The 24,918-nt window shown below is 36.4% G+C and overlaps 1 protein-coding gene across 3 annotated transcripts in view; it reads left to right on the forward strand.

The window, feature by feature from the left end:
• LRP2 (LDL receptor related protein 2) overlaps nt 1-24,918 on the forward strand; it is a 115,068-nt gene that overhangs the window by 82,461 nt on the left and 7,689 nt on the right. For all 3 annotated transcript variants that reach the window (XM_086896715.1, XM_086896716.1, XM_086896718.1), the window contains 23 exons: nt 320-472; nt 924-1,094; nt 2,378-2,601; nt 2,997-3,174; nt 4,139-4,335; nt 5,902-6,147; nt 6,816-6,944; nt 7,102-7,221; nt 7,807-7,923; nt 8,192-8,308; nt 9,705-9,842; nt 10,510-10,632; nt 11,577-11,705; nt 13,819-13,950; nt 15,319-15,450; nt 17,041-17,184; nt 17,965-18,130; nt 20,081-20,209; nt 20,866-21,086; nt 21,519-21,695; nt 22,207-22,326; nt 24,204-24,294; nt 24,851-24,918. In XM_086896715.1, coding sequence (XP_086752841.1) covers nt 320-472; nt 924-1,094; nt 2,378-2,601; nt 2,997-3,174; nt 4,139-4,335; nt 5,902-6,147; nt 6,816-6,944; nt 7,102-7,221; nt 7,807-7,923; nt 8,192-8,308; nt 9,705-9,842; nt 10,510-10,632; nt 11,577-11,705; nt 13,819-13,950; nt 15,319-15,450; nt 17,041-17,184; nt 17,965-18,130; nt 20,081-20,209; nt 20,866-21,086; nt 21,519-21,695; nt 22,207-22,326; nt 24,204-24,294; nt 24,851-24,918 — 3,422 coding nt within the window. The remainder of the gene's footprint in view (nt 1-319; nt 473-923; nt 1,095-2,377; nt 2,602-2,996; nt 3,175-4,138; nt 4,336-5,901; nt 6,148-6,815; nt 6,945-7,101; nt 7,222-7,806; nt 7,924-8,191; nt 8,309-9,704; nt 9,843-10,509; nt 10,633-11,576; nt 11,706-13,818; nt 13,951-15,318; nt 15,451-17,040; nt 17,185-17,964; nt 18,131-20,080; nt 20,210-20,865; nt 21,087-21,518; nt 21,696-22,206; nt 22,327-24,203; nt 24,295-24,850) is intronic.

Raw genomic sequence — 24,918 nt, forward strand, 5'->3', positions numbered from 1 at the left:
GTCCATTGCACTGCATGTCTGTTTCCCTGCTCCTGGCCATTGTTGGTAGGACAGAAAGGGAGGAGAGATTTAGGAATTTGAACACAAATGGCATATTATTACTCAACTGGGCACCTGCAAGTTTTAATTTGGCACCACTGATTGTGGTTACAGGAAAAGCAGAAGTGAAAAGGCAGCCTGGAGCATGGTGTAGAAGAGATGTCAATGAAGTATGTGTTCCTTTACGGGGATACATTGCTTCTAGGAGAAAAAAGAATAAAATGCTGTGAAGCAAAATAAGGGGGGAAAAAATTAATAAATTAACTCTAAAATATTTCAGAAAATTGTACTGGGTAGATGCCTACCGAGATTGTCTCTATGTCTCTGAACTTGATGGAAGATTCCGGAAAAAACTGGTGGATCGGTGTGTGGATGCCAACAATACTTTCTGCTTTCAGTATCCCAGAGCAATTGTGGTTCATCCAAAATATGGGTATGACCTTTCAAGAGTACTTTTCCTTTCTTTTGAAAATAAGCTTGCACTATTCTGAAAATCCGAAGTAAATTTGGGTTGCTTGCAATTAGATTTCTGTGGTGTTAGTACTCAGCTGCAGCTTAGGAAAAATAGTAGCTTGCCTGTTGTGGGTGTATATGCATGGCTGTCACATGCTGTTGAAAGTGGAACTTCGTTCCATATCGACTAGAAAGTTCTGATTGCAAGGCTAAAAATGTTGATAGAAGTGTGTGTGGTTTGGTAGATGTTGGAGATGACTGAATTCAATTGTGATTGCACAATTGACTGCTGTAGCAGTTAAACTAAGAAATATATTAGCTTTCTTCTTCCTCAATCTCTGCTTTAGTTCTGTGGAAGGAAATACTCTATTTGAGGTGTGGCTTCTAATATTTACTTCAACAATCCTAACTCTAAGTATTCATTTGAGCAGACTGATTTACTGGACAGACTGGGCAGATCGAGCCTATATTGGACGAGCTGGCATGGATGGCAAGGAGAAGACTGTGATCATTTCTACAAAGTTAGAGTGGCCCAATGGACTTACCATAGATTACACCAACGACAAGCTTTACTGGACAGATGCCCATCTAAATTATATTGAGTATGTAGACAGAAAATATTAAAACAACTGAATGATTGCTCACGTCAGATTGTGGTGGGAGAATTTATAGGTGTTGTAAAAAGAAGATGTGTTTCTGCCCCCTGACTCTTTAGAAAGCTGGAGTCAAAATGCCTGGAGTAGTAGATGATATGGATCATTAGATGCCACAGTAACTGTGTTGCTACATTCCCTGAAAATTGTCCAAAAATTTCAGTGAGAAGGTTCACACTCTACTAAAATATGCAACTTCTCCGTATCTAGTTATACAACCTGAAACAAAGCAAAATTGACTATAAAGTCACTATTTTTTGGTTCTCTTGTTTCTCTTATACATAAGAATTGAGCTGTAACTAAACTAGTTATGTGCTAATAAGTTGTATACAAACCTTTAGAAGATGTCTGAATGTCCATAAGTATGATATGGAATTTCCTGTTGGCAAATGGGATTTTTTTGTCAGTCAAGAAAAATCTGTACATTGCTTCTAGTACTAGAAAATTCCCACGTAAATAGCAGTAAAAATGAATAATAATTACCTGATTATTTCAATGGTTTTGAAATACATGATACTGAAATACTTTGAAGCCAATAATTTGCATCTATATTAGTGTTCATATTTATATTAATATTTACATGCACATTTAAATTTATATTTGTATTTACTTCTTTTCTACATTAATTGTTCTGGCAGCCTTTTCTAGGATAAAGTATTAAAGATATCTTTTTACAAATCTAAGTTAATTATATCTATTTTTCTCTTTCTCCACTCTTGTATTTCTTAATTTCCCCATATAGCAAGGTGATAGTAAAAATGTAAAATCTTGTCAAAGATAACTCAGCAAAAATCTCTAAATGAGAAAGACATGTAAAATTTAGGAATATAGGAAGCCCATTATTGTCTTCTGTGTTCCATTATTAGCAGTCTGAATCATCTAGGCAGGCTAGTCTTTTTTGTGACAAAAATAACTTGCTGTTAAAGCAATAAATGTACAAAATTTCATTGTTCTAGCTAATGTGCTTCTGTGGGAAGACTATGCATTTCAGTGGCTGTTACCCTATTCCATTTATTTCCCTGAAATAGCCTGTTTTACTTTCCTTCATATACTAAAATTAATTTGCTAAGAATGGTGACCTGTCTTTCGGGCATAAAGAAGCTGCAATTCTACATTGCATGTTTCTGGTTACCAATAATGAAGGACCATAAGCATACATAATTTGCGAAGAGAAGATGCAAAGAAATTTTAGCATTTATCTGAATGCTTTGCACTAATTTTTCTTTGTGGAGGTACTCTGACCTGGATGGACATCATCGGCACACGGTATACGATGGGACTCTACCTCATCCATTTGCAATAACTATTTTTGAAGACACAATATATTGGACTGACTGGAACACAAGGACAGTTGAAAAAGGAAATAAATATGATGGATCAGAAAGGACTGTTCTTGTTAATACCACACACAGACCATTTGACATCCATGTTTACCATCCATACAGACAACCATTTGGTGAGAAAACAGAATTAGATTTGCATTTAGAGGGTCAGCTGTTATCTGGGAACTAGCTGTAAAGGGTCCTGAGTGCACTCAGCTTTTGCCTTTGCTGAGTGGAATAAAATGTACGGAGTAAATGTAGGCATCTACTTTATAAATCGCCCTTTCTCTGAAAAGCAATGACTGGTAATGCATAATTTTAAATTAGTTTCTAAAACATCATGGCTTAATAGCCTACATTTCATGTATATGAAATGACATATTTCTCTCTGGAAATGCCTACTTACTTAGGTTTTCAACCTCTTACATTTAAGGTTTCATAACAGTATTAGAGAAATCTATAGTAGATTGAAAGCCTTGTGTTCTGGAATTTACAAAATATGATAATATTTATTCTTCTGTTTTACCAGTTAACAATCCTTGTGGCACCAATAATGGTGGTTGTTCCCATCTTTGCCTCATAAAAGCTGGTGGCCAGGGGTTTTCCTGTGAATGTCCTGATAACTTCATGGTAATACAGCTTGGCAATACAGCCCACTGCCTTCCAATGTGCTCTAGTACCCAGTTTCTCTGTGCAGACACTGAGAGGTAAGTCCAGTGCTCACCATTGCTTTTTCCATGTATCTTTAAGGATGTATTTCACAGTTTAGTCAGTTCAAAATGGCAGGAAATTAGGGATTCCTTCTGCTCTCATGATGAGTTTGTGATGTGCTTGCAGAAAGAAAACCAGGATCAGACAGCAAGATAGACTTTCATTTTGGAAAAGTACTTTTAAACTGGTTCCTTAAGTAGTACTTTTTTTACTTTTCTTTCTGTTATAGGCATTGCTAACATAGCAAAGTTTGGGTTGTTAACATGTACCTCCAGAAACCATTTCTTGTTGAATTCTCAAATCTGGAACCTTCTTTTTTTCTTTTCTTTTATTTTCTTTTATTTTTTTTTTTTTTTGACATCTTTTACAAAGTATCTGTTTCTGCTAAATATATGCTGTCTGCCAGTGGTCCAGGAAAACCATTTGGCTGGTGTGAGGGCACATTTCTAACCCCTTTTATTGAGACAGCAGTGGAGGGAGAGGAATGGTAGCAGAAGAGCTCTTGTAGTGATGTATCACCCTGAGGCCTGTAAGGCAGGTGTGCTTATAGGGTTGCATTTTGAGGTAGTGTTATAATGATAAACCCTAGTGGAATTTTTGTGCTAAAGTTTGGGTGAATTATTGAAATATTACCTTATTAAAAATCCAGTTGGAGAGTGATCCAAAAAATATGTGAGAAGACTACCACAAATAAACATAAAAATTAAATCTTTATTCTTTTCTGTGAACTTTCTTCTAGAGGTCCATCAATATAATCTGTTTATCCTCTGTTTCTGGTGACAGTATTCTGGCATATTTTGTTAGCATTTGCCATATGAAATAGAAGACATAAAATTCAAGATCTTTTGGATATTTCAAGAAATAGCACTAAGACAAGACTGCCTTTTGTGCTGTAAAAGGATGGTTGAACATCTGTAAAGCAATATCCTCAACAAAGAACCCAATGTTTTCTCTTTATAGGTGTATTCCCATCTGGTGGAAATGTGACGGACAGAGGGACTGTCGAGATGGCTCTGATGAGCCCCCAACCTGTCCGCACCGGTACTGTCCTGTGGGACAGTTCCAGTGTAATGATGGGAACTGCACAAGTTCACATTTCTTGTGCAATGCCCAGCCGGATTGCCATGACAGATCAGATGAAGATCCTGTACTTTGTGGTATGTTCCAACAAATAAATTAAAGGGTTTTGCCAGTATAAAACTTGTAATCAACATACAAATTTCATAACCATGGTCCCTTTTTCAAAGATGAAAAGGTGAGATAGACAGATGCAGTCTTTTCTAGTCTTGCACCTGCTGGAGCAATTCACCTCAGTGCAAGCAGGGTAAAGGAGAACAAAAATGTACTATATTAAAACATAAACAGTTTCCATACCTTCAAGAAAGATTTGAGGTAACTGGGGTAAATTACCATCTGAGGTATAAAATATTAGAAACAGGACTCATTTTGTTTTGCTCTGAGTAAAGCCATGGTGATTGTGGAGAATCTAAGGCTTCCTAATGCCCAGGTCAGTCTAACAGGTGTGCTAATTTTCCCTCTATTCTACTTTGTGTGATGGGATAAAATTATTACACCTTCTGCATTGCACAAAATCCAGTTCATGGGGGGAAGATAAGTTTTGGAGAGCAGTGTGTGATAGCAGTCTTATATAAATGTAGCATAATTATGCTTGAGGAATAATTTTATCTCCTTAAAAACCTTTTGTCTAATTTAAAAAAGTGTATCCTTAGTTCTCTTTTTGTAAATAATGTAGTTCTGGCAGTTGCAAACAATACAAAACCAAGGGGAAAGCAGTGTGGTTATATAACTGATAGTTTCATTGCCTTCCATTCCAATGTGGTTTTAACAATGACAGAATTAAATGAAATGTCAGTTTTAACTGAGTTTCAAATAGCTAAGATCTTAAGTGTGCCACAGGGGAATTGAAAAGAAGAGATATAGCAGCTGTGTAATGCTGGGTACAGCATAACATACTGGATACAATAAACATCAGTTTAGGTCTATGTAATTCCTTTTACTCATTATCTTGTGCATGTGACCAGAATCCTTTGGTCTAGAACACAAATGGGAGTTATAATACACTATTTTCTCTTGAACAGTTTAGTAGTGTATGTAAGAGAAAGTAGTAGAGTGTAGTATGGCAAGAAATTCTTCGAGTAGAGATAAGTGTTGACTCCTGTTTTCAGAGCTACCCAAGTTTGCCAGCACTGCTGATACCAGCTTTCAGTGCTTTGCCCTTTAAAATAGAGGTGATTTTTTTGTAGGTTGTGCAGCTGATATTAGCATGGTCTTCTGCTATGTTTTCTGTCATGTTAATTCATAGAGAAACAGGCTCATCAGGCAATACACATCTAAGCTGATAGCATGGCCAGAGCCAAAATGCCACTTAGGTCCTCTGTGAAGTGAGTGGGAAACCCTGCCTCAGTCATGTGGAATGCTGGGTTTACTTCCCTCTGCTTTAGGAGAAGGTAGTATATATCTTGCTCCTAGAAAACTGCAGAGCCTTAGTGAGCTTCTCTGAAGATACCTGGGGAAAATGTGACGTGTGATGTTAGAAATGTTTACCTTAACAGCTTTAACTGGGCAAGTATATGTGGCATTTTAATTTTCTTTCTGGCATTGTTTTTAACTGTTGATGTAAACATAAGGGCTCAATTGACATAACCGCAGGAGATCATTTCTGTAAGTTTCAGTATCCTAACAGCTGATGTGTATTCTTTCAGCTAATCACCAGTGTGAAACTCATCAGTGGCAATGTGCCAACAAGCGATGTATCCCGGAAGCCTGGCAGTGTGATAGAGAGAATGACTGTGGTGACAACTCGGATGAAGATAGTGCTCACTGTGCCAGTAGAACCTGTCCCCCAGGCCAATTTAAATGTGACAATGGCCGTTGCATCCCACAGTCTTGGAAGTGTGATGTGGATGATGATTGTGGTGATAACTCTGATGAGCCATTCCACGAATGCAGTAAGCACAGAGCTGTAGTAAAATGCCTACATTAAAATGCACTAAAAGCAGAGTGAACCACATAACTTAATTTTCCTGAGACTGAAAGTTTATTGGAAAGGAATATTTTCTGCAAGCTAATTGCATGTAGTAAAGAGTGTTAGAAAACATAGAGATTATGTGATAATTTACTATTTACCTGTTCTTGAAGGGGAGAAAGATTATTTATGCTTGCTAGTTTATGAGAAACTGGTTATCAAGATCTAACTCTGACTTTCTTGATGCTAGGATTTTCCTATATGTGCTTGAATTTCTCTCTGAATCAATGGGCATCTTCAAAAACTTGTGACCAAGTTTTGCCATTTGAGAACTAGCTGCCTCCTCTGGCTCCCACATTTGGGGCTATTGCTAGTGTCACCAGCTCTGAATAATTTAGGGAAAAACACAAAAAGTATGATTTGATCCTGTGATGGGTTTGTAGCATATGCAGAATACAAGCAGCATAGATTGGGAAAGATAGTAAAATCGGATACATTTAATGCTTTCTACTTTACAATACTGAAAATAGCAGAAATCTCTTTTTAGTCAAAATCATTGACTGTAAGTTATAAAAGGTTAGGAGAAGCAGAAAAGCAAGGAGAGCAGTTAATGGCTAAGTAACAATTAATTTTGACAACTGCCTCTTTCAGTGGGATCTGCTTACCGATGTGACAATCACACACAATTCAGCTGTAGAACCAACTACCGTTGTGTACCATTGTGGGCAGTGTGCAATGGGAACGATGACTGTAGAGACAACAGTGATGAACAAGGCTGTGGTAAGTTTGGAGAGGGTCATTTCAACGTAACTTTGTGCCTAAAATATTTCTCCAATTTGCAAACACCCAGATTTTCTGAAAGCCTTCAGTAACAATGTACCTGGGCAAAGACTGTGCTAATGTGTGCTGTTTTGTTGGCGAACTGTCTTCACTGCAGAGGAGATGACTTGCAGTCCTTTTGGAGATTTCCGTTGTGACAATCATCGATGTATCCCGCTGCGCTGGAAGTGTGACGGAGATGATGACTGTGGAGATAACTCTGATGAGCACAACTGCAGTGAGTTCTTCTTTTGTTTGTAATTATGTAGTCCCACTTTTGACTTAAATACTCTTCTATTTCTTATGAGAACAAGGCAGACTGCTCTCAATTGCAACCATTCTTTTTGTTTATATGGTAGTCTGTCTTTTATTTGCTGAAATACCACACTGATATCACAAGGATACATTCTGGTTACATAAAAACACTGATAAATCCAGTCATCATAATAACACAATTCCTGTTTTCCAATAAGAAGTGACATGAATTTTGAATTTGAATTTTGTCCTATGTGCAAATGTAGTATTATATAGTATCTTAAACAATGATAGTGGATTTTTTTTTTCTGCTTTGTATTAAAAGCTCCTGGATAATTCTGTGTTGAAACAAAGTCTGCAATGATTTTCCTTTTTTCTATGTCAAGAGGGACTTTGAATATCTATCATATTTAAAGATTACTTGGTGGGAATGTTGTTTTAACATAATTTAGTTTTAAAGATTTTACCTCATTATCTGCCCACATTACTTTTGTCTGGTTCAATGAGGCAGGTGTGGATGTTTACATCTGGGAAAGTTTTCATATTTGTACATTGATTTTAAATGAAGGTCCTCGTGAGTGCACAGAAAGTGAATACCGTTGTGACAATCTGCGCTGCATTCCTTCCCGGTGGATCTGTGACCATGATGATGACTGTGAAGACAATTCGGATGAACGTGACTGTGGTGTGTATTATCTGAATGCTACCTCTTACATGTTCACACCATTGTTTCTAATGTGATAAATTATTCTGCAAAATGATCTTTTATGGGAAGCATATTTAAAGAAGTAATGTTCGCCCTGTCACTTTACTCACTCCACCAAAAGTAGGGAATACCACAGTTTCAGTAGTCTGGGATTTTCCAGTTGTTTTCAGAAGATTATTCTCAAAATGTAAGAAGTCTGTCTTTGAACAAGAAGACATTTCAACACTAACTTCTGAATCTTTTTCAGAGCTGAGAACCTGCCACCCAGGTTATTTCCAGTGTGACAGTGGACACTGTGTCGCAGAGCGCTTCAAATGTGATGGAAATGCAGACTGCCTTGATTTCTCTGATGAAGCTACTTGTCGTGAGTAACAAGCTTTGCAATTGGTGCTCATTGTGCTCACTTTCAGAAAGATTTGCACTTTTCCCTATTTTTAAGTGAGATGACTCCTTAGAGATACAGAATTCTGCAATGCTCAGTGATGTTAGTAAAGATTCAGGATAAGCATAATATTTTGAATCAGCTTTTTATATAAAAATGGGTTGCCATCTCTTACACTGACTGTAAACACATTCTTTTAATGGTAGGAAATGAATGTGATTACGAAGTCCAGGAGAAGATACACGTGTGATTGAATTAAAATTTTTCACTCTCCCATGAACACTGCAAGATTCAAACTATTTCAATTGTAGCAAATTCTAACAAGGTTTTGTAATAAGATTTTTTTTGTAATACTTGAATTAGTGTGAAGTGTCCTAAAGTGTCAGTGAACCCTAGGAAATAATATACTTTTCCATTTCTGTTTTCCTTTGGTATATTGAGCTAATGTGAAAAAAATATCTGTAGCTTGCCTAGATCTACAGCTGCAACTGTTTACCCAGAAAGTATTGTTCCCAGTTGGAAGGAAAATATTCCCTCTATGCTGTATCTGTATTGACTGACATCAGCTTTTTGGGTGGAACCTACTGAGGTGTTGGTTCTGACTTACATATTTCTATGATTTTAGGCATCAGTGCTTGGGAGAATTCCTTTCTCTTCATGTTGGTATCTGGGCAGTTCTGTACATCTTTCCATGTACTTAATTTTAATACCTGTGCTTTAAGTAAGAAGAGCATCTGCACAGTACTACCTTTATTTTTCTGATGGTAACTACATCCTGGTACATCACAGCAGTAGTCTTTCAGAGCCTGAATATAAAATATTTGACTATTCTTAAATGTAGGATAAAGTGTATGAGAAGCCACTGAAAGGTCAAGGGTATGGTTTATTTATATAAGTTGGTAGAATAATATTTTTGTTTTTTCTTTGATTTAGTTCAGTTCCTTTCACAGCTTTTACAGAATATGAATGGGGGTTTTTTGCTATATCAACATGAGTCCTTTGGGAATTATGTATCTTATGTGCTTCTTCAATCATTCATGTTTGGTGCCAGTGAGGTTAATTATCTTTTTTATTGAACAGATTTGTCAATAACAAATTTAAGTACCATTTGTTAAATTAATTAGTTTCTTTTCAAAAGTTTGTCTAATGTAGAGTTGTTTCACTATTCATTTAAACCTGAATTAATTACTTTTAGCTGTGAAGAAGTCCTCAGTCATTGCAGCCTGTTGTTGCTGCACATCTTTGAAGCACTTTATATAGTATCTCCTATTATGGAGATAAGTGCTTTTAAAAATAATACAGGGTTGGACTGAATATTTTTCATGAAAACATGATGTTTTTATTGTAAATGCAAATATCATCATTTTCCTTTTTTCAGCAACACGGTATCCTAATGGTACATACTGTCCACCCATGCTGTTTGAATGCAAAAACCATGTCTGTATTCAGCCATACTGGAAATGTGATGGGGATAATGATTGTGGAGATGACTCTGATGAAGAACTTCACCTTTGCTGTAAGAGAGAGGAATTAAAATAAACAACATGCTTAATTTCTACACATAATAGATCAATTAGAAAATAAATTATAATTATTTGGGATAAGTGCTAAGAAATTTTTTTAATGCAAATTCACTTTGTTCTCTGACAAAATTTCTCACTGCTTTGTAAATGTTTGTATATGTGGTTATAAAAGTAGGGAGAAGCATATCAGAGAGATAAGGTCACTATTTCACATTTTCAAATTGATTATCAAAAATAAGAATATCAGTTTGAAATGAAAGACTTATTCAGATGATGTATATTGTCACAAGTGCTGAACTTTTAAAGCTATTAGTGTTGTTGGGACGTCTTTGTAAATATGGCTGCTAAGTCCTGACTTGAGATTTAATAATTAGATGTTGGAGGTACTATTTAAACTGGTTTTGTCAGTTATGCACTTAAATACCATGTTGGATTTCCAGTTAATTTACTTCACAAACAAACCTAGAAACCTCAGTGTAATATGTAGTTAGAGAATTTTCCAATCACCAAAATGTGCAGAAAATATTTTTTGTCTGAATTCCTCCTCACCTTTTGAAATATACAAAACATATGAATGTTCCAAGAGAAAAGTGATATGAATAATTTGTGACCCAGTGGCCTGAAGTCTCAAGTGTGACTGATTGACCTCTGTGCTTTCAGTGGATATTGCTTGTGAATCTCCATTCCGTTTCCGGTGTGAAAACAATCGCTGTATATACAGTCACGAGCTGTGCAACCAGGAGGATGACTGTGGTGATGGCAGTGACGAGAAAGAGGAACACTGTATGTTTACACAAAATTGAGTATCAAGTTCAGTAATTTTGATGTGCTTAATATTAAATAATTCCAAAGGGATGTCAAGGTTAACAATAATGATGAAATCAAGACCTCACTATGAAATAATTTGAGCTATGGTTATTAGTAATATGTATTCATAGCTCTCTGTAGCAAAAATCAGCAAACATTTGTCTGAAAAGTAAAAGAGCATGATTTTAAAAACGATATTGTATTTTCCTATGGGCACCTGCTGCATTTGTTCCTCTTATTATGAACTCCACTTAAAAGGAGGAAGAATAAAGAGCTGGGGTGTATAGTAAATTTGGGATGAGATGGGATGGGATAGGATGGGATGTGATGCTATGCAATGGCCAGCTGCAACTTTTAAAATAAAGAAATGGATACTTCCTGAAGTTGTGGCACTGTTAAACACGTATTAACAATCTTAGTATTTAGGCTCAGACCCTGCAGAAGGTCTGTTAATATTCAATAGGTTTTTGCCCTCAGATATCTTATGTATTTCTAGCTGACTGTGCAATACATTTTCAAGTTTAATCATATTATTTCATGGTTTTATTGTACAATATTCTAAAAGTAAATAGTTTACTAAAATCTCCATGATTTTTAGAAGTCTGCAGTAGATGGAGGAAGTATATAATTGAAGGATATTAATAGGTTTGCACAATTAAAAAAAGCTTAGTCAACTATTAACACTAAGGATTTTCCTTCTGTCCCTTTTATAAAATAGCAGGACTTCTTTCAGTTCATGGAGATGTTACTAGAAATCAGGGTGTTACATCCTGGTTATGGTTTTTATACAGACTTCCAAAATAGTCTTGTCACTGTTTTACCAGATGGCATCAGCTTCCCCTTTAGCAATGGGGAATAGTGTTTGTTGGTACTTTGTAGTTTAAACTATGACAGAGGAATATTTCTTTTCTTGATTGTAGGTAGAGAGCCAACACCAAGACCTTGTAAAACTGAAGAATTCAAGTGCAGTAATGGGAATTGCATTCCCCTACATTATGTCTGTGACAATTACGATGACTGTGGAGACCATTTTGATGAAATGGGCTGCAGTAAGTTATAATACCAATAAAATACAAAATTGCAATGCTGTTGAAATAGAATTTTCTGAAACTGAAAGCAATGAATGTTTTTTATTGAATAGCATACTAAGAAGCATTGTTTTTTAATTAGCCTGTGTGAATTTCCTTACTGTTTTTAATAAGCCTTCTCTAGGATTATTCAGTTAGTGAGGAAAATATTTACTGTTTTCATTTTTTCATTATTTTGTTTATTTTGTTTATTTTTATTATTTTGTTTATTTTTAGTTTATTTTGTTTTAATTCTCTTCTGTTTTCATTCTTTTGTACATGTCTTCCAAAAACATATAGATGTGCTACTTAGACACAGGGCTTAGTGGGTCTTGACAGTGTTTGGTTTATAGTACAACCTGATGATCTTAAGATCTTAAAGATCTTTTCCAACTTGGGTGATTCCATGAAATGTGGTCTGAACAAAGTCTTTTTTAGGCTTAGAGTATTTATGCATTATTAAAAAAAAAAGGTTTGATCTTGGTTTTGATCTTGTTTTGAAATGGGTTGTGTTACAGGGTCAAGAACACAAGAACATCCATCTATTTCAACCATAATTGCAATAGATTAGTGGCCAGACTTGAACTGGTGCATGTTACCCTAGCCCAGTTAAAAATATAAGTATATTGAGATGCTTCTATTTTTCTTTTTATGGACATGACCTCAGAATCTTTAAGGACCACTAGTCCTTTGCCTATCGGCCCTCTCAGATCCTCCGGTCATCTTTTATTAACTATCTATTATATATTTACTAGTATTCTTTTGAATGTAAAACCTTTGACCTGAACTTTGAGACAAGAGGTATTCCATGGAATCTCAAATAAAAACAACAAACAAAACTCCAACTTTTTATGTCAATGTGTAGACAGCTGCAGAGTGGTTATATGAGTGACAAATTGTAATTTCAATTTGTCAGTCTGTGATGGCATCATGTGAAAATGTGCCAAATGCTACACTGGTGATTTGCAATCCAGCAGATTTCCAAAACACAAATAACTTGGAAGCCTAGAGTGTAGTCCATTTTGAAGCAGCTGATTTGTTTGCTTCAGTTACTATCACAACGGTCTTTAAGTAATACAGCCTAATGCAATGACTTGATGAAAATAAAAAGGCTATGAAAGTGTGAAACAGACACCTTCTGATGCCTGCGTTCTGCTCTTTGAGGATAAATATGAATACAGATCAGATGGTAACCTTTGGAGCCTTCCTAACATCAAATACCTGCTGTAATGAAAGTAGAATATTTGCGTACAATTTGCGCCTCTCCACATATATGAAATTGAGCTGTTTAAACTTAAGTTAATCAGCACTGGAATGTGTATGTAAAAATGAGATAATCAGCTTAATGTAAGGTTTTTGCCATACATCTGTATCTTTGCCTCATGATCTTCCAGTAAGCATACTATTTATCTTTTCTGCTTATATAACAAATTTGCATTTGTACTCAAGTATTTTATGGATATATAGAGTATATATGAATCAATAGAATTCTAGATGTACTTTCAGAAGTGTGTAATTTTCATCATCTGTTACAGACTGACTATTATATCTGACTTGGCTTTTCCATTATAGGAATATTTTAAAGGGCAGTGCAATGACCTGTACTGACAGCAGTAGGCTTTAGGTTTGGCATGAACTACGTGCCATCTTCTCTCTGACATCTTCCAGATGTTAATAATGTAGGGCCTGTGTTATGCATGATATCAATTGAGAATATTTCTTGTTCAGCTAATAAGAAAGCACTGGATATGAAAGAGCTATATTGGCAATGCTAGGAGTTAGAGTCAAATAATTAAAATCTGCAGTTTCTGCAGACTGGTGGTAATGTAGAATGTAATTTCTGTTAAGGAAAGGGGGCTTTAGTGATTATGGCTCTCTTCCTGACCCTCTTCACTACTTTTTAGTTGACAGTTCTCTTAACCAGTGGTTACCATTGTCTTCTAATTTTAGTTATAAAAAAAGGAAAGGAAACAAACTTGATCTATCTGAAAACTATTTTCAATTGTAATAATGAACAATATTATTATTCCTTCCCCTTATTACTTCATTCTTTACTTATAATTGTGTAATTTGCCTTTTTTTTTTTTTCTTTCAGATCCTGGAGCAGAGCGAACTTGTGCAGAAAATATCTGTGAACATAACTGTACCAATCTGAATGAAGGAGGCTTTATCTGTTCCTGTAGGCCAGGGTACAAGGCCAGTGAAACTAACCGTAACTCCTGTGAAGGTATTTTTAATCTTATAAATATCTTCTTGCTGATAAGTGTTCAGTCACCTGTCTCTTCAGCATTCTAACGTGACCACTCATTTTCACATTCTAATACGATTTGTATATATTTATCAGATAGGTGTGTCCTAAAGAGTTCCTCTGCTGAATCATGTTTTCTAAAATGTATGCCTCATTGAACAAAAAATTGGCTCCTCAGTTAAGACTTCTTTTAAGCTTTTGGTAGCTATAGATATATTTTTGCTTTACAGTACGTATATGTATACAGTACAATATGTTTTGTCATATCTTTGCAATCTGAGAGATAGAAATTTGATGTGTTTTCTTTTGCTTATTGAGAACAAGCTTGCTGCAGGTTATACTCTTCTTCTGTTCTGTTCCCAAATAGACCTACAGTAAAGGTGTGTTGTGCTGTATTTTTGCCCTGGGTTTTATGCAGATAAAATGTAGTGAGGAGTCCACTCAAAGGCCATGGTTTGTGGTTATGTGACATAGTACCTTTCCAGCTGGTGTTTCAGTATGTTTTAATGAAAACCCTTCTCCTTGTTTCTCCCAGCTCTTGTGGACAATTTGTGTGATTTTATTGAATGTGATCCAAAGCCACCCCTCCCTTTCCCTGCTGATATAGTTTCTGAGGATCATGTGTCTTGGCTTCAGCATTTCAAAAAAGTTTTGCTCTTGCATCTCATTTTAGTCTTGCCTCATCTTTTGTCTTGCTTTATTGATTTAACACAAAAATACATGATCAAAAATGCATCTTGGAAAACAAATCTGTTAAGTAGGATTACAGCAAGGTAGTTATTGACAATCTGTAGTCAAGACATGGTAAACAGCAAATAAGTGATGAGGAGCTCAGTTTGATAACAGATGCTGATTTTAAGGATCACTTATTAGGTCACTGATCTTTTAGAGTATGTGGGGAAGGCACAAACCTACCACTTCATGAAGTAAAGATGATTGGCATAGAATCATCAAGGTCAGAAGAGGCCTTTAAGAAGTCCAACCATCAACCCAGCACCACCACTGTAACCCCCTAAACCACTAAACAGTCACCTGGCACCAGATGCAGATACTCTGAAATACCTCCAGGGATGGTGACTCCACCACCTCCCTGGACAACCTACTCTCTAATGCCTACCACTCTAAAAGTGAAAGTTTTTTCTAGTATCTAATCTGAATTTCCCATCTCATCTTAAGGCCATTTCCTCAGCTTCTCTCACTACAGGCAGTGTAAAAGAGACTGGCCCCCACCTCACTACAGCCTTCCTTCAGGGTATTGTAGAGAGCAATGAGGTCACCCCTGAGACTCCTAAAGACTAAACAAGAAAGAAATCAAGTTTTAGGAATCTTTTCTCTTCTTGTGTCTAGATATTAATGAGTGTGAGATCTTTGGAACATGCACCCAAGACTGCAAGAATTCCAAAGGAAGCTATGAATGTTTCTGTGCAGATGGCTTCAGATCTGTGGGTGATCAACAAGGGAAACAGTGTGCAGCTGATGGTATGTTAACCAATAGTGAGATTGATTGCCACCTGTAAAGAGCAAGTGCAATAGAGCAACTTAATGAATAAGTTAAACTGTCTTTTATAAGAAGGGCATAATGATAAACCAAACCTTATTCTGTAAGATAATACTATCTGTGTATTCCACCTATTCCATATCAGGAATGAAAGTGCTCATCTCTGCTTCCAATTGTAAACATTGTATACATTTCTCCTGAAATTTTCTGCAAACAAAAACCAGTTTTCTGGTGGTTATCAGAGTGAAAATTAATGTTGCCTATTCTTGAAGTTTAGATTCTATCAACAAAATAATGCATCAGAAAGAAGTTGCATTAAACTGGCATAAATCAAAGGCAGTTTGATGACAGGTTGCCATTCATTGTGCATGGACTGCTGCACACAAACAGGAGGACTTTGGCCAATGTTTCAGATCAGTCATTGGCTTTTTATCATACCTCAGTGCAGTGGCTACCATGTGTGGCAGTCCTGAATAGGCAGAGTTGACTCAGAAAACAATAGTGACAGACAAAAAAGTGATGATGGAGCAGCATTAAATAAAAAACAAAACCAGTACTGTATCTAGAAAAGTAGTTACACTTTAACAGCTTTAAGAGATAAATGATAGAAATATGGTGTGCCAAGTCAAATATTTAAATCTTCAGAACAGAAAGCCTGTGACCTAACCTACATGCTACTGGAGGTTTTGAAACCTAAAAATTATTTGTAATATGAAAAGTGCTGCAAGAAAATAAGGTCTACAAGTTACCTGTCCAGGGGCATAGTTCAGCAAATATTTGCTGCTGAGCGTTAGGCTGGAAATGCAAAAGTACATTTACACTTCAGTTTCTGCCTGGCTGCCTGTTTGTGCCCATGTTGAAATCCAATTCTTTGATACCCTTTCTCACAGGCTTTGTTCAGGAAACATCTAGACACACAAAGTGTTGAAGGCTAAGTGATAGAAGATAATATAATTGTAGCTGGTAACGCTGAAATTTGTTGTACCTAAGTTCTATTTCTATGTATACCTAGAACTCTGCCCTGCTTTTTAGTATAATATCACAGCCCTTATAAATGAGGGCCAGATCGGATGTTGTTAGGCTAACCCAAAATTAAACTGTGATCGGGAGAACATTCATCAATATAGAGATATTAGAATTAAAAAACTTTAACGTAGAATTTCGACATGTCAGGGCTAAAGGGACTGGCAATTTATTTGTACTTTTAAAATTAATTGCTGTATTTTGAGAGGGAAAGTGGAGCCACACAGTGTGTACTGGCATTCTTTTTTTGAGATGTGGCGATATGCCAACAATGACATGTTTAAGAATTTTTAAGGAATTATGTCTGCATAAGATCTATGGTGAAAGGGATAATACTATCCTCAGTGGTAAGCATTTTAATTTTCATAAATTTTGCAAAGCCGTGAAGTTTGAATAACTCTGAAGCTTTAGAAGTGGCCCAGCATTCCCTCTGCTTCTTGTACAGATACAACTTGTGAAAAACCCTTTTAGTTTTAATTAGAAGTGACTTTCATCTGTTTTTTCTAAAATGAGAAATAAATGAAAATAAATTCACTATTGTTTCCCAGGTAATCCTCCATTGTTACTGCTGCCAGATAATGTGCGGATTCGAAGGTACAACATCTCATCAGAACAGTACTCTGACTATATTGATAACCAGGAACGCATCCAAGCTCTGGATTATGACTGGGACCCTGAAGGGATAGGCCTGAGTGAGTATGCTAACACTCAGCCATGCAATGGTTGATTTAAAAAGATGCATTTTTGTAGCATGGGTGTTTAATTTACACTGGAAAGCAAAATCAAATTAGATCAACTGGCCAGGTCTCAGCTGAATGTGCCCTTCCCCTCTAGTCATTCTTCAGCATCAGTGTAGTTTATTTTAATGTTTTAATTTAGTTTAGCTAGATTTTGATCTGGTTTTCCTTTCATTTTAGTGTGTTTAGCTGTAGAATTGTGGCTGTTTAGGATTATGCTGCAGTAGAAGATTCTTATTAGTTAAATACTTATTTTCCTTCTGCCTCTGCAGTTCCCAAACCCGACTCAAGTCTTGCAAGAATTAATCCTTAAACTTAGGAGGAATGGCCAATAGATCCCTGTATTAACTTATATTTTTGCTTCTTGCTCAGGTTCCCTTTTTTTTGCTTTTTCAACAGGGCCACTGTCCTGGGCCATGCTTGCTTCTTAAGGTTATGAGAGCCTAAATATTCTCAAAATCATGTGTAAAGGTTTCAGAGCTAAGATCCTCTGCTCTTGAAAAATATTGTATATATTTCTTGATAAGCTCAAGATGACTTTAGATATGTATCTTGTTGCATGTGATGGATGGCTTTAGATGGTTTATACACTAACACAGACAACTCTCGGAACAGACAACTCTTACCTTATTCAAAAATAAATGGGGCTGGTAACTTCACACAAGAGCCTCAGAAAAATTAGAATTTTCAACAAATATGTAATTAAATAGACATTTCTCATCTTTTTTTTTTAAGGTATTGTGTACTTCAGCATTCTGGGACAGGGTTCTGAGTTTGGAGCCATCAAACGTGCTTATCTCCCCACTTTTGACAGCAGTAGGAACAATCCAACAAAGGAAGTTGACTTGAATCTCAAATACATAGTTAATCCTGATGGGCTAGCTGTTGACTGGGTTGGAAGGTAAGTATACTGAAAAACTGGAAAAATGCTGTATCTTTAATGTGTCAGTTTGTGAATTTGATGAGGCTGTGCAAAATCCACTTTTTTCTTCCTTATGAATTGTCTCTGAATGTGTCTAGTCTGACAGTAGTTCGGAACAATGTAGTAAGCTGTTCTTGCCCAGACAGCAGGTTAATAGATGTGCATGTGGCTGATGGCATCACATATTCTTTGCAATTGGCAGATCAGTTGTGCATCAGTAAAGTGATTTAATACTTGAGCCTTCGTGTCAGGCGGATTCTTCTTCAATGACTTAGGTACGCTCCAGGGAACAACCTTTCTTTGCTGTTGGGAGGAAAGCTCCCAGTCCACAATGGAATTTTATCTTGTACCTTTGCTCATTCCTTACCAACCCTGTGCTATATGAGCAATCCCAAAACAGTAGCTCTAAAGTTTGATGAATAGATGTATTTTCTCAGAAAATTGTTAAGTTTTTAAGTTAAATGTTAAGTAATCATATTTCATGAAGTTTTTCTCCCTTTTACTGACTGGATTTTTTTAGCGTAAAACATGGTAATTTTTAAACTTAATCATAGAAATCATGAGATCACTCCTTATGTGTACTACCTTGGAGAAGAGCTGGAACAAAGTTGGGCCTGACTCTTGGGAGTTTGATATTTACACTGTCATTTAATCTTGCAATATAACTGTTAAAGGACGTGGTAGACAGGGATAGATGTAGTTCATGTGGTATAATGTTGAGAGGAACCTGATGTTTGTAGATGGACACTTTGAAATGTAGTCAGGATGCTGTTTGAGGCTGAATGGACAGAAGTTACAAAGATTAGTCAACCTTCTGAATGCTATTGCCAGATTTTGGATACAAAATGATGAGAAAAAGTTAAAAATTGTATCTTTTCTTAGATATAGATATATTAGGGCCTGGGCTAGTCCTCAGGTTACTTCGCTGTTTGCTTCATAAACTGGAGGCACCTAGAAAACAAAATGTCTCCAAAGGCAAAAGGGAATGTCTGAATTCTGTTCACAAATTTATATGGTCATGAGAGCAAGCATCTAGGATATATATCATAAGCATCCTGGTGAGGCTTCATCTTCATCTTGATGAGCAACTTCAGCACTTCAAACACAGCACTGCACTGATTTCAGAATAATGTTGAAATGTATTTAAAAAAAAACACATTTAATTATATGCATATATAATTATATAAAATGTTACACATGATTTGAGACACTGTGTCTTGCTGCTCATCTGCTAAATAGAAATTACAGTATTTTTTCATGTTTCCAGGCCATCTAGGAGGTAATTTATTTAAGCAGAAGGCACCGTGTGGTTAGTGGGTACAAAATAATGAGTCTGTTTATTATCTAAGGTCAAAAAAATTATAAAGGCATGATGATAAAGATAAACAAAATTCAAGGAAGAGTAGACTGAATGCCCTGTTTGTTAGGACTAAAAAAAACCATTTTCAACTGATGCGGGAACAATTTATTCATTAGTATCTCTCTCATTAGACAAAAGTCTAGAGAGGAGCTGTGAACTAATAAGCTGGATATCTCCAGAGCTGCTGCATAAATTACATGGTAAATTAATTTTTACTTGTAATGAACCTCATTGTCTCCTGGAAAATGGAGTCTTTAAAGATGCTTATTAGCAACTTCTGCTGCTTAAAAGTACTAATGAAAGTTTTCAGTAGCTCTTCAATGAAGATTATTTGTCAGGGACCAGAGGTAGATTTCAGAGGAAAATAATGAGTGAGCCAACAGATCACATTTGCTAAACTTTTACCTATATTTAGGGTCTGTATATTCTATACAAGTTCAATAATCAATGCAGGTTTGTTATATTAATTTTGTTTGAGTTTGATATAGTGTTTCTTCTTAATTTATTTTATTCCTCTTCCAAGTGTAAACTATTTACTTTTGGAATGTTTTGTGTTTTATGTAATTCAGACATCTTTACTGGACTGATGCAGGGACTAATCGCATAGAGGTGGCAAAATTAGATGGACGGTATAGAAAATGGCTTATTTTTTCCCATCTGGATCAACCAGCAGCTATTGCTGTCAATCCAAAACGTGGGTGAGTACCATAATTTTTTCCAATGCTATTCAAAACTAAAAAACCCCACAGTGATAAATTTTTCAGCAAAGACTAAGGGAATGTTCTCAGGAACTTTGCTTTACTGACACTGCGAAGTTTGTGAGAATGGGAAAGCATTTTAGGATTAGATTGAACATGGATGCCTGTGTTGATGACATGGCCAGATAGTTCAAATACAAATCTCTTTTCTACATTATTATGTGCCCACCAAATTTCTCTGTTACTACAGAAACAGAGAAATAGATGGGAATCTCTCTTCACTAGCTCCAAGCAGGACAGTCATAGCCTTCTCCATGGGGAAAAGCAATGTAAATGCACTAGTACTTTCAACAGCTGGGCTTGCTGCAACTTGGATTAAACGGTAAATCATGAGATATCGTGATATGTGCTTCTCTCAGTTGGAGTACAGCAACATAGCTCCCTGAAGTGACATGGATGCTACAGCTTTATTGTTATTGCTGAATGTTCTTTTGGTATATATTGTTCAGTGAACTCTCTGTAACCTTCCCAGTCACAGCTGCATAGCATAGGTTGCTGAACAGCTTTTTTTTTCCATTACTGACCTTTTCCATGAAACTCCGAAGTTCCAAAGACTAAATTCTGAACCGTATCCATTTCTCATTCTATCCTTTCAGGCTTATGTACTGGACTGACTGGGGAAGGCAGCCAAAGATTGAATGTGCCTGGATGGATGGACAACAAAGACAGACACTGGTCTCTGAAGACCTTGGCTGGCCAACTGGTCTTTCTATTGATTATTTGAACAATGATAGGATCTATTGGAGTGATTCTAAAGAAAATATAATTGAATCCATGAGACCTGATGGGACAGACAGAACCATTGTACTACATGGAGGTAAGAATGCACTATGCAATTAATAATAACCAAGATGTGTGCTAACAAGCACTTGGGCTTCACAAGTGGGGCTACATTTGGAAGCTTTTCAAACATTAACTCTTGGTGTTGTTTTCTCCATTATACAGTGATCAGTGGTGCACCAGGCTCAGTGGTGCCTGGTAACTGGACTCCCTAAGTGGAGTTTGTGACCCAAATAGGAGACAATGTGGAAAACTGGATTCTTGCTTTTTAATGTATACTATTAATCAGTATTAATCGGTGTGAGCACTGAGACATGAAGAAGTCAGGCACATGAGGATATAAATATACAACAGCATGTATCTTAAAATGGAAGCAATAAATAATGTATTTAAGCTGAAGAATAGCATTTCTGTCTGTTTTACTGGGGATTTGCTTGCTGACAGTCTCTTATTTGGTTTCTTTGAGAAGTAGGCAGTCCATACAGCCTCGATGTCTTTGAAGGCCATTTATATTGGATAGCTAAAGAACGGGGAGAAGTCTGGAAGAAGGATAAGTTTGGAAGTGGAGAAAAAGTGAAAGTGCTGACTGTAAATCCGTGGCTTACCCAAGTACGCATCTATCACCAACACAGATACAATCAATCAGGTGGGTAATCAGGATCCCAGTGAGACATTTCTTGCCATGAAATTGAAGTTGGTATTGATGTCTGCAAAGAGCTTTGTAATCTTTTGATAACCTGTCCTTAGTAAATGATAATATTCGTTTCTGAAAACTAAAAATGAATAGAGGCTGACAAGTGTTTTCTGCACACCCAGAATGAAATCAACAGTGGAACACCACACACTGGTCTTTCGAGTCTCTAAGTTATGACCCTGTCATTGCTCTTTTCCCTCTCCCTCATGAGGACAGTCATAACATGTATTTATCCTGGCAAAGAGCTGATTATTTAATACTTGGAGGAGTTTATTCCTGGTGCTAAATGGGCTCTCAGCAGCCATTATCTATCCCTTAAGAATGTGTGTAAGAAAAGGCAGAGAGAAGGTGTTGGTAAAAACATGTTGGCAATAACTATATATGTCTATGGAATTGCCCTGCCTTACCTCAGGGATATGCTGCATTGCTTCTTCAAATCTTTATTGCTTTATCATTTTTTCAGTGCCTAATCCTTGTAAAGATGTCTGCAGCCACCTCTGCTTGCTGAGACCAGGAGGATACACCTGCTCATGTCCCCAAGGGACTCGGTTCCTAGAAGGCAGCAGCACGGAATGTGATGCAGGTAGAATGATTTGTCAAACTGGAAGTGAAAGCAGTAGAAGCTTTTCTTTAGGAATACAAATGCATTACTGAATTAGAAGTATGGAGGGATAGACTAACTGATGTAATAGATATTGGTAAGTCAGAACATCTGGCTTTTATTCTCAGCCATCACTGATTTGTGATCATCTTGTACATTTTCTTTAATGTCTTTGCATATCATTTGTAAAATGACCATAGGTCTATCAATCCAACAAGAGCAGACCCAGCTACAAAACTGGTCACACTTTCTGATTTTTGTTTTGAAATTCCAAAATATTTTTTTAAGAATGCTTTGATTTCAGAACTAAGAATTTCTGACAAATTATTGTTAACAATTTTGTTTACAATTCTGTAAAAGCTCTTACTAAATCAGTATCATAGAAACTTAAAAGCTTACAGAAGTCAAGAGTGTGGACAGAGATAAATTCTGGATAATTATACTCTGGAAAGCCTTATAGGCACTAGAATTTCATGCTTGGTTGTTGCATTGCAGCAAAACCCTGATAGTGCTTCAGTGCCTTTACTGAGAGCAGTGAAAATACCACTACAGGATTTTTATTTCTCTCTAGCTGAGAGTCTGCATTCTTAGCTTACAGTGGTGTGGGTGGTAGCCAGATGTCCTTGTGCTTGTCCTTGGAACATATCTTTAATGTATTATGATTTGTAACATTATGTCTGGCATCTTTCCTTTGGTTAATCTTCTCTGACTTCTTTTTGTACTGAAAGAGAAAATGTCATCACTTTTACACTGACTTACCTCTAAATTACATTTTCTTAATAATTATTAGTGATTTTTCCTATTACCATGTGGTGTGAGCTGCAGAAAGAGGTTATAGTAATATATAATAGTGAGTGAATGGATGCAATATGTGTTTAAATTAGGGATCAATAACAGTGTTGATTGCATCTGCTAATTGCTGCTTATTGCTCTGGGGACACAAAGAATTTGATATTCTTTGCTCAAACTGCTTTACATAAAATGTTTGGGAATTAAGAAAACTGCTTGTGCAGTTGGGAAAACTGCTCGCAGACCAAACACAGCTTTTGTACATACATTTAGGTTATTTGGCCCTATTACAGCTACTGAGAAACAGCCTGTAAAACCTCTGCCTTTCCTGTTTTTGTACCCCATTTACTTGAAGGGTCTTTCACCTGTAAGAAACATTGTAGCAACACACTTCCTTCCTCTGGCTAATATCAGTTTTGTGACAAAATACTATGATCTATGTCCATCCTCAATCTATAGCCTATAAAAATGGCTCAGATTCAGGGCTTTTCCTATGTTAAGTACACATTTCTGACAGTATATCCTGAGCTCTTATTGAAGACTAGTATGATTATTTTTCCCCACTTGATTCAGAATTGGAATAATGTTCTTCCTCTATGTGCATTTCCATCCATTGCTTTTCCTCATAAGTAATTGCATTCTTTGTAAGTAAAAGCAGAAGTTTGGCCTTCTCTGTGCAACTTCCTGCTGGTAGAATGGAAAAATCTGGACAGAAGAGAGAAAGCATTGCTGCTTTCTGAATGCAGAGGTTTGAAGGGTGGTGCTAGACTGCATTGCCTGAAAAAAAGGAAGTGAGCAGACACACAGCTCTTGAGCTGACTAGGCCTACACTCTACTAAGTTGTTATGTTCCAAGAAGAGGTTTTGCTTCAATTAACTTAAGCTGATTTGGCAGAAAAAAAATAGACACAAGCAACAATAGCACATGTGCTATCAAAACAAAAAATTTTGAAAAGCAGCCTGTAAGTTTGCATATGCAAGATCTATAGAGACAAAGAAAATGCTTTATTGGTATTATTTAGTTTGTTGAGTATGTCTTGATAATGCATATGTGGCTTCTGAATTTTGCAGCTATTGAATCCCCTCCCACAATGCCACCAGCTTGCAGGTGCATGAACGGTGGAACATGCTATATAGATGAAAGCAGTCTTCCCAAATGCAAGTAAGTCTGTATGTTGTTAGGGTAGTCCTGGTTCAGGCTGTGCTGGTTTAGTCTCATGAAACAATTATATTCTTTGAAATCTGTTGGAAACACTTCAGAAGGTGCCATACATCTGCAGTAGCATTTTTATAACAACTATGGAAAAACACATGCATAAAAATATTAACAAATAAGTAATGTGAATGCATCAGTTCAGGGGAAAAACCCCCCAAAAACCCCAAAAAGGCAAATCTCTGAAGATTCTAATAAAATGCCATATCCCGAAATTGTAACAATGGAAATGTAACTCTCAATAAATGTAGCTTGGAACCGCCAGCAGGTGCCACCGATGCTCCACTGAAACCAGACCTTCTGACTCAGCACTTTTTATTTTCACTTTTAGTTCTCTGAATATAGGAGACATACTATATTTACATACAGTCAGTGCAATATATAATTACTGAGCATGGAGTTAAAATTTCTGGGTTCTAGATGAACATTTCAGAATACAATCATAAAGCTGAGATCCCAAACTTAATAAAAGCCATTGAGTCAGCTGTCCTTTTTATGTTTACAGATGTTCTTATGGATACACTGGGAATTATTGTGAAATAGGATTGTCAAAAGGAGTCCCTCCTGGAACAA

This window comes from Cyanistes caeruleus, chromosome 7 (genome assembly GCF_971803275.1).
Source record: "Cyanistes caeruleus chromosome 7, bCyaCae1.hap1.1, whole genome shotgun sequence".
Taxonomy (NCBI): Eukaryota; Metazoa; Chordata; class Aves; order Passeriformes; family Paridae; genus Cyanistes; species Cyanistes caeruleus.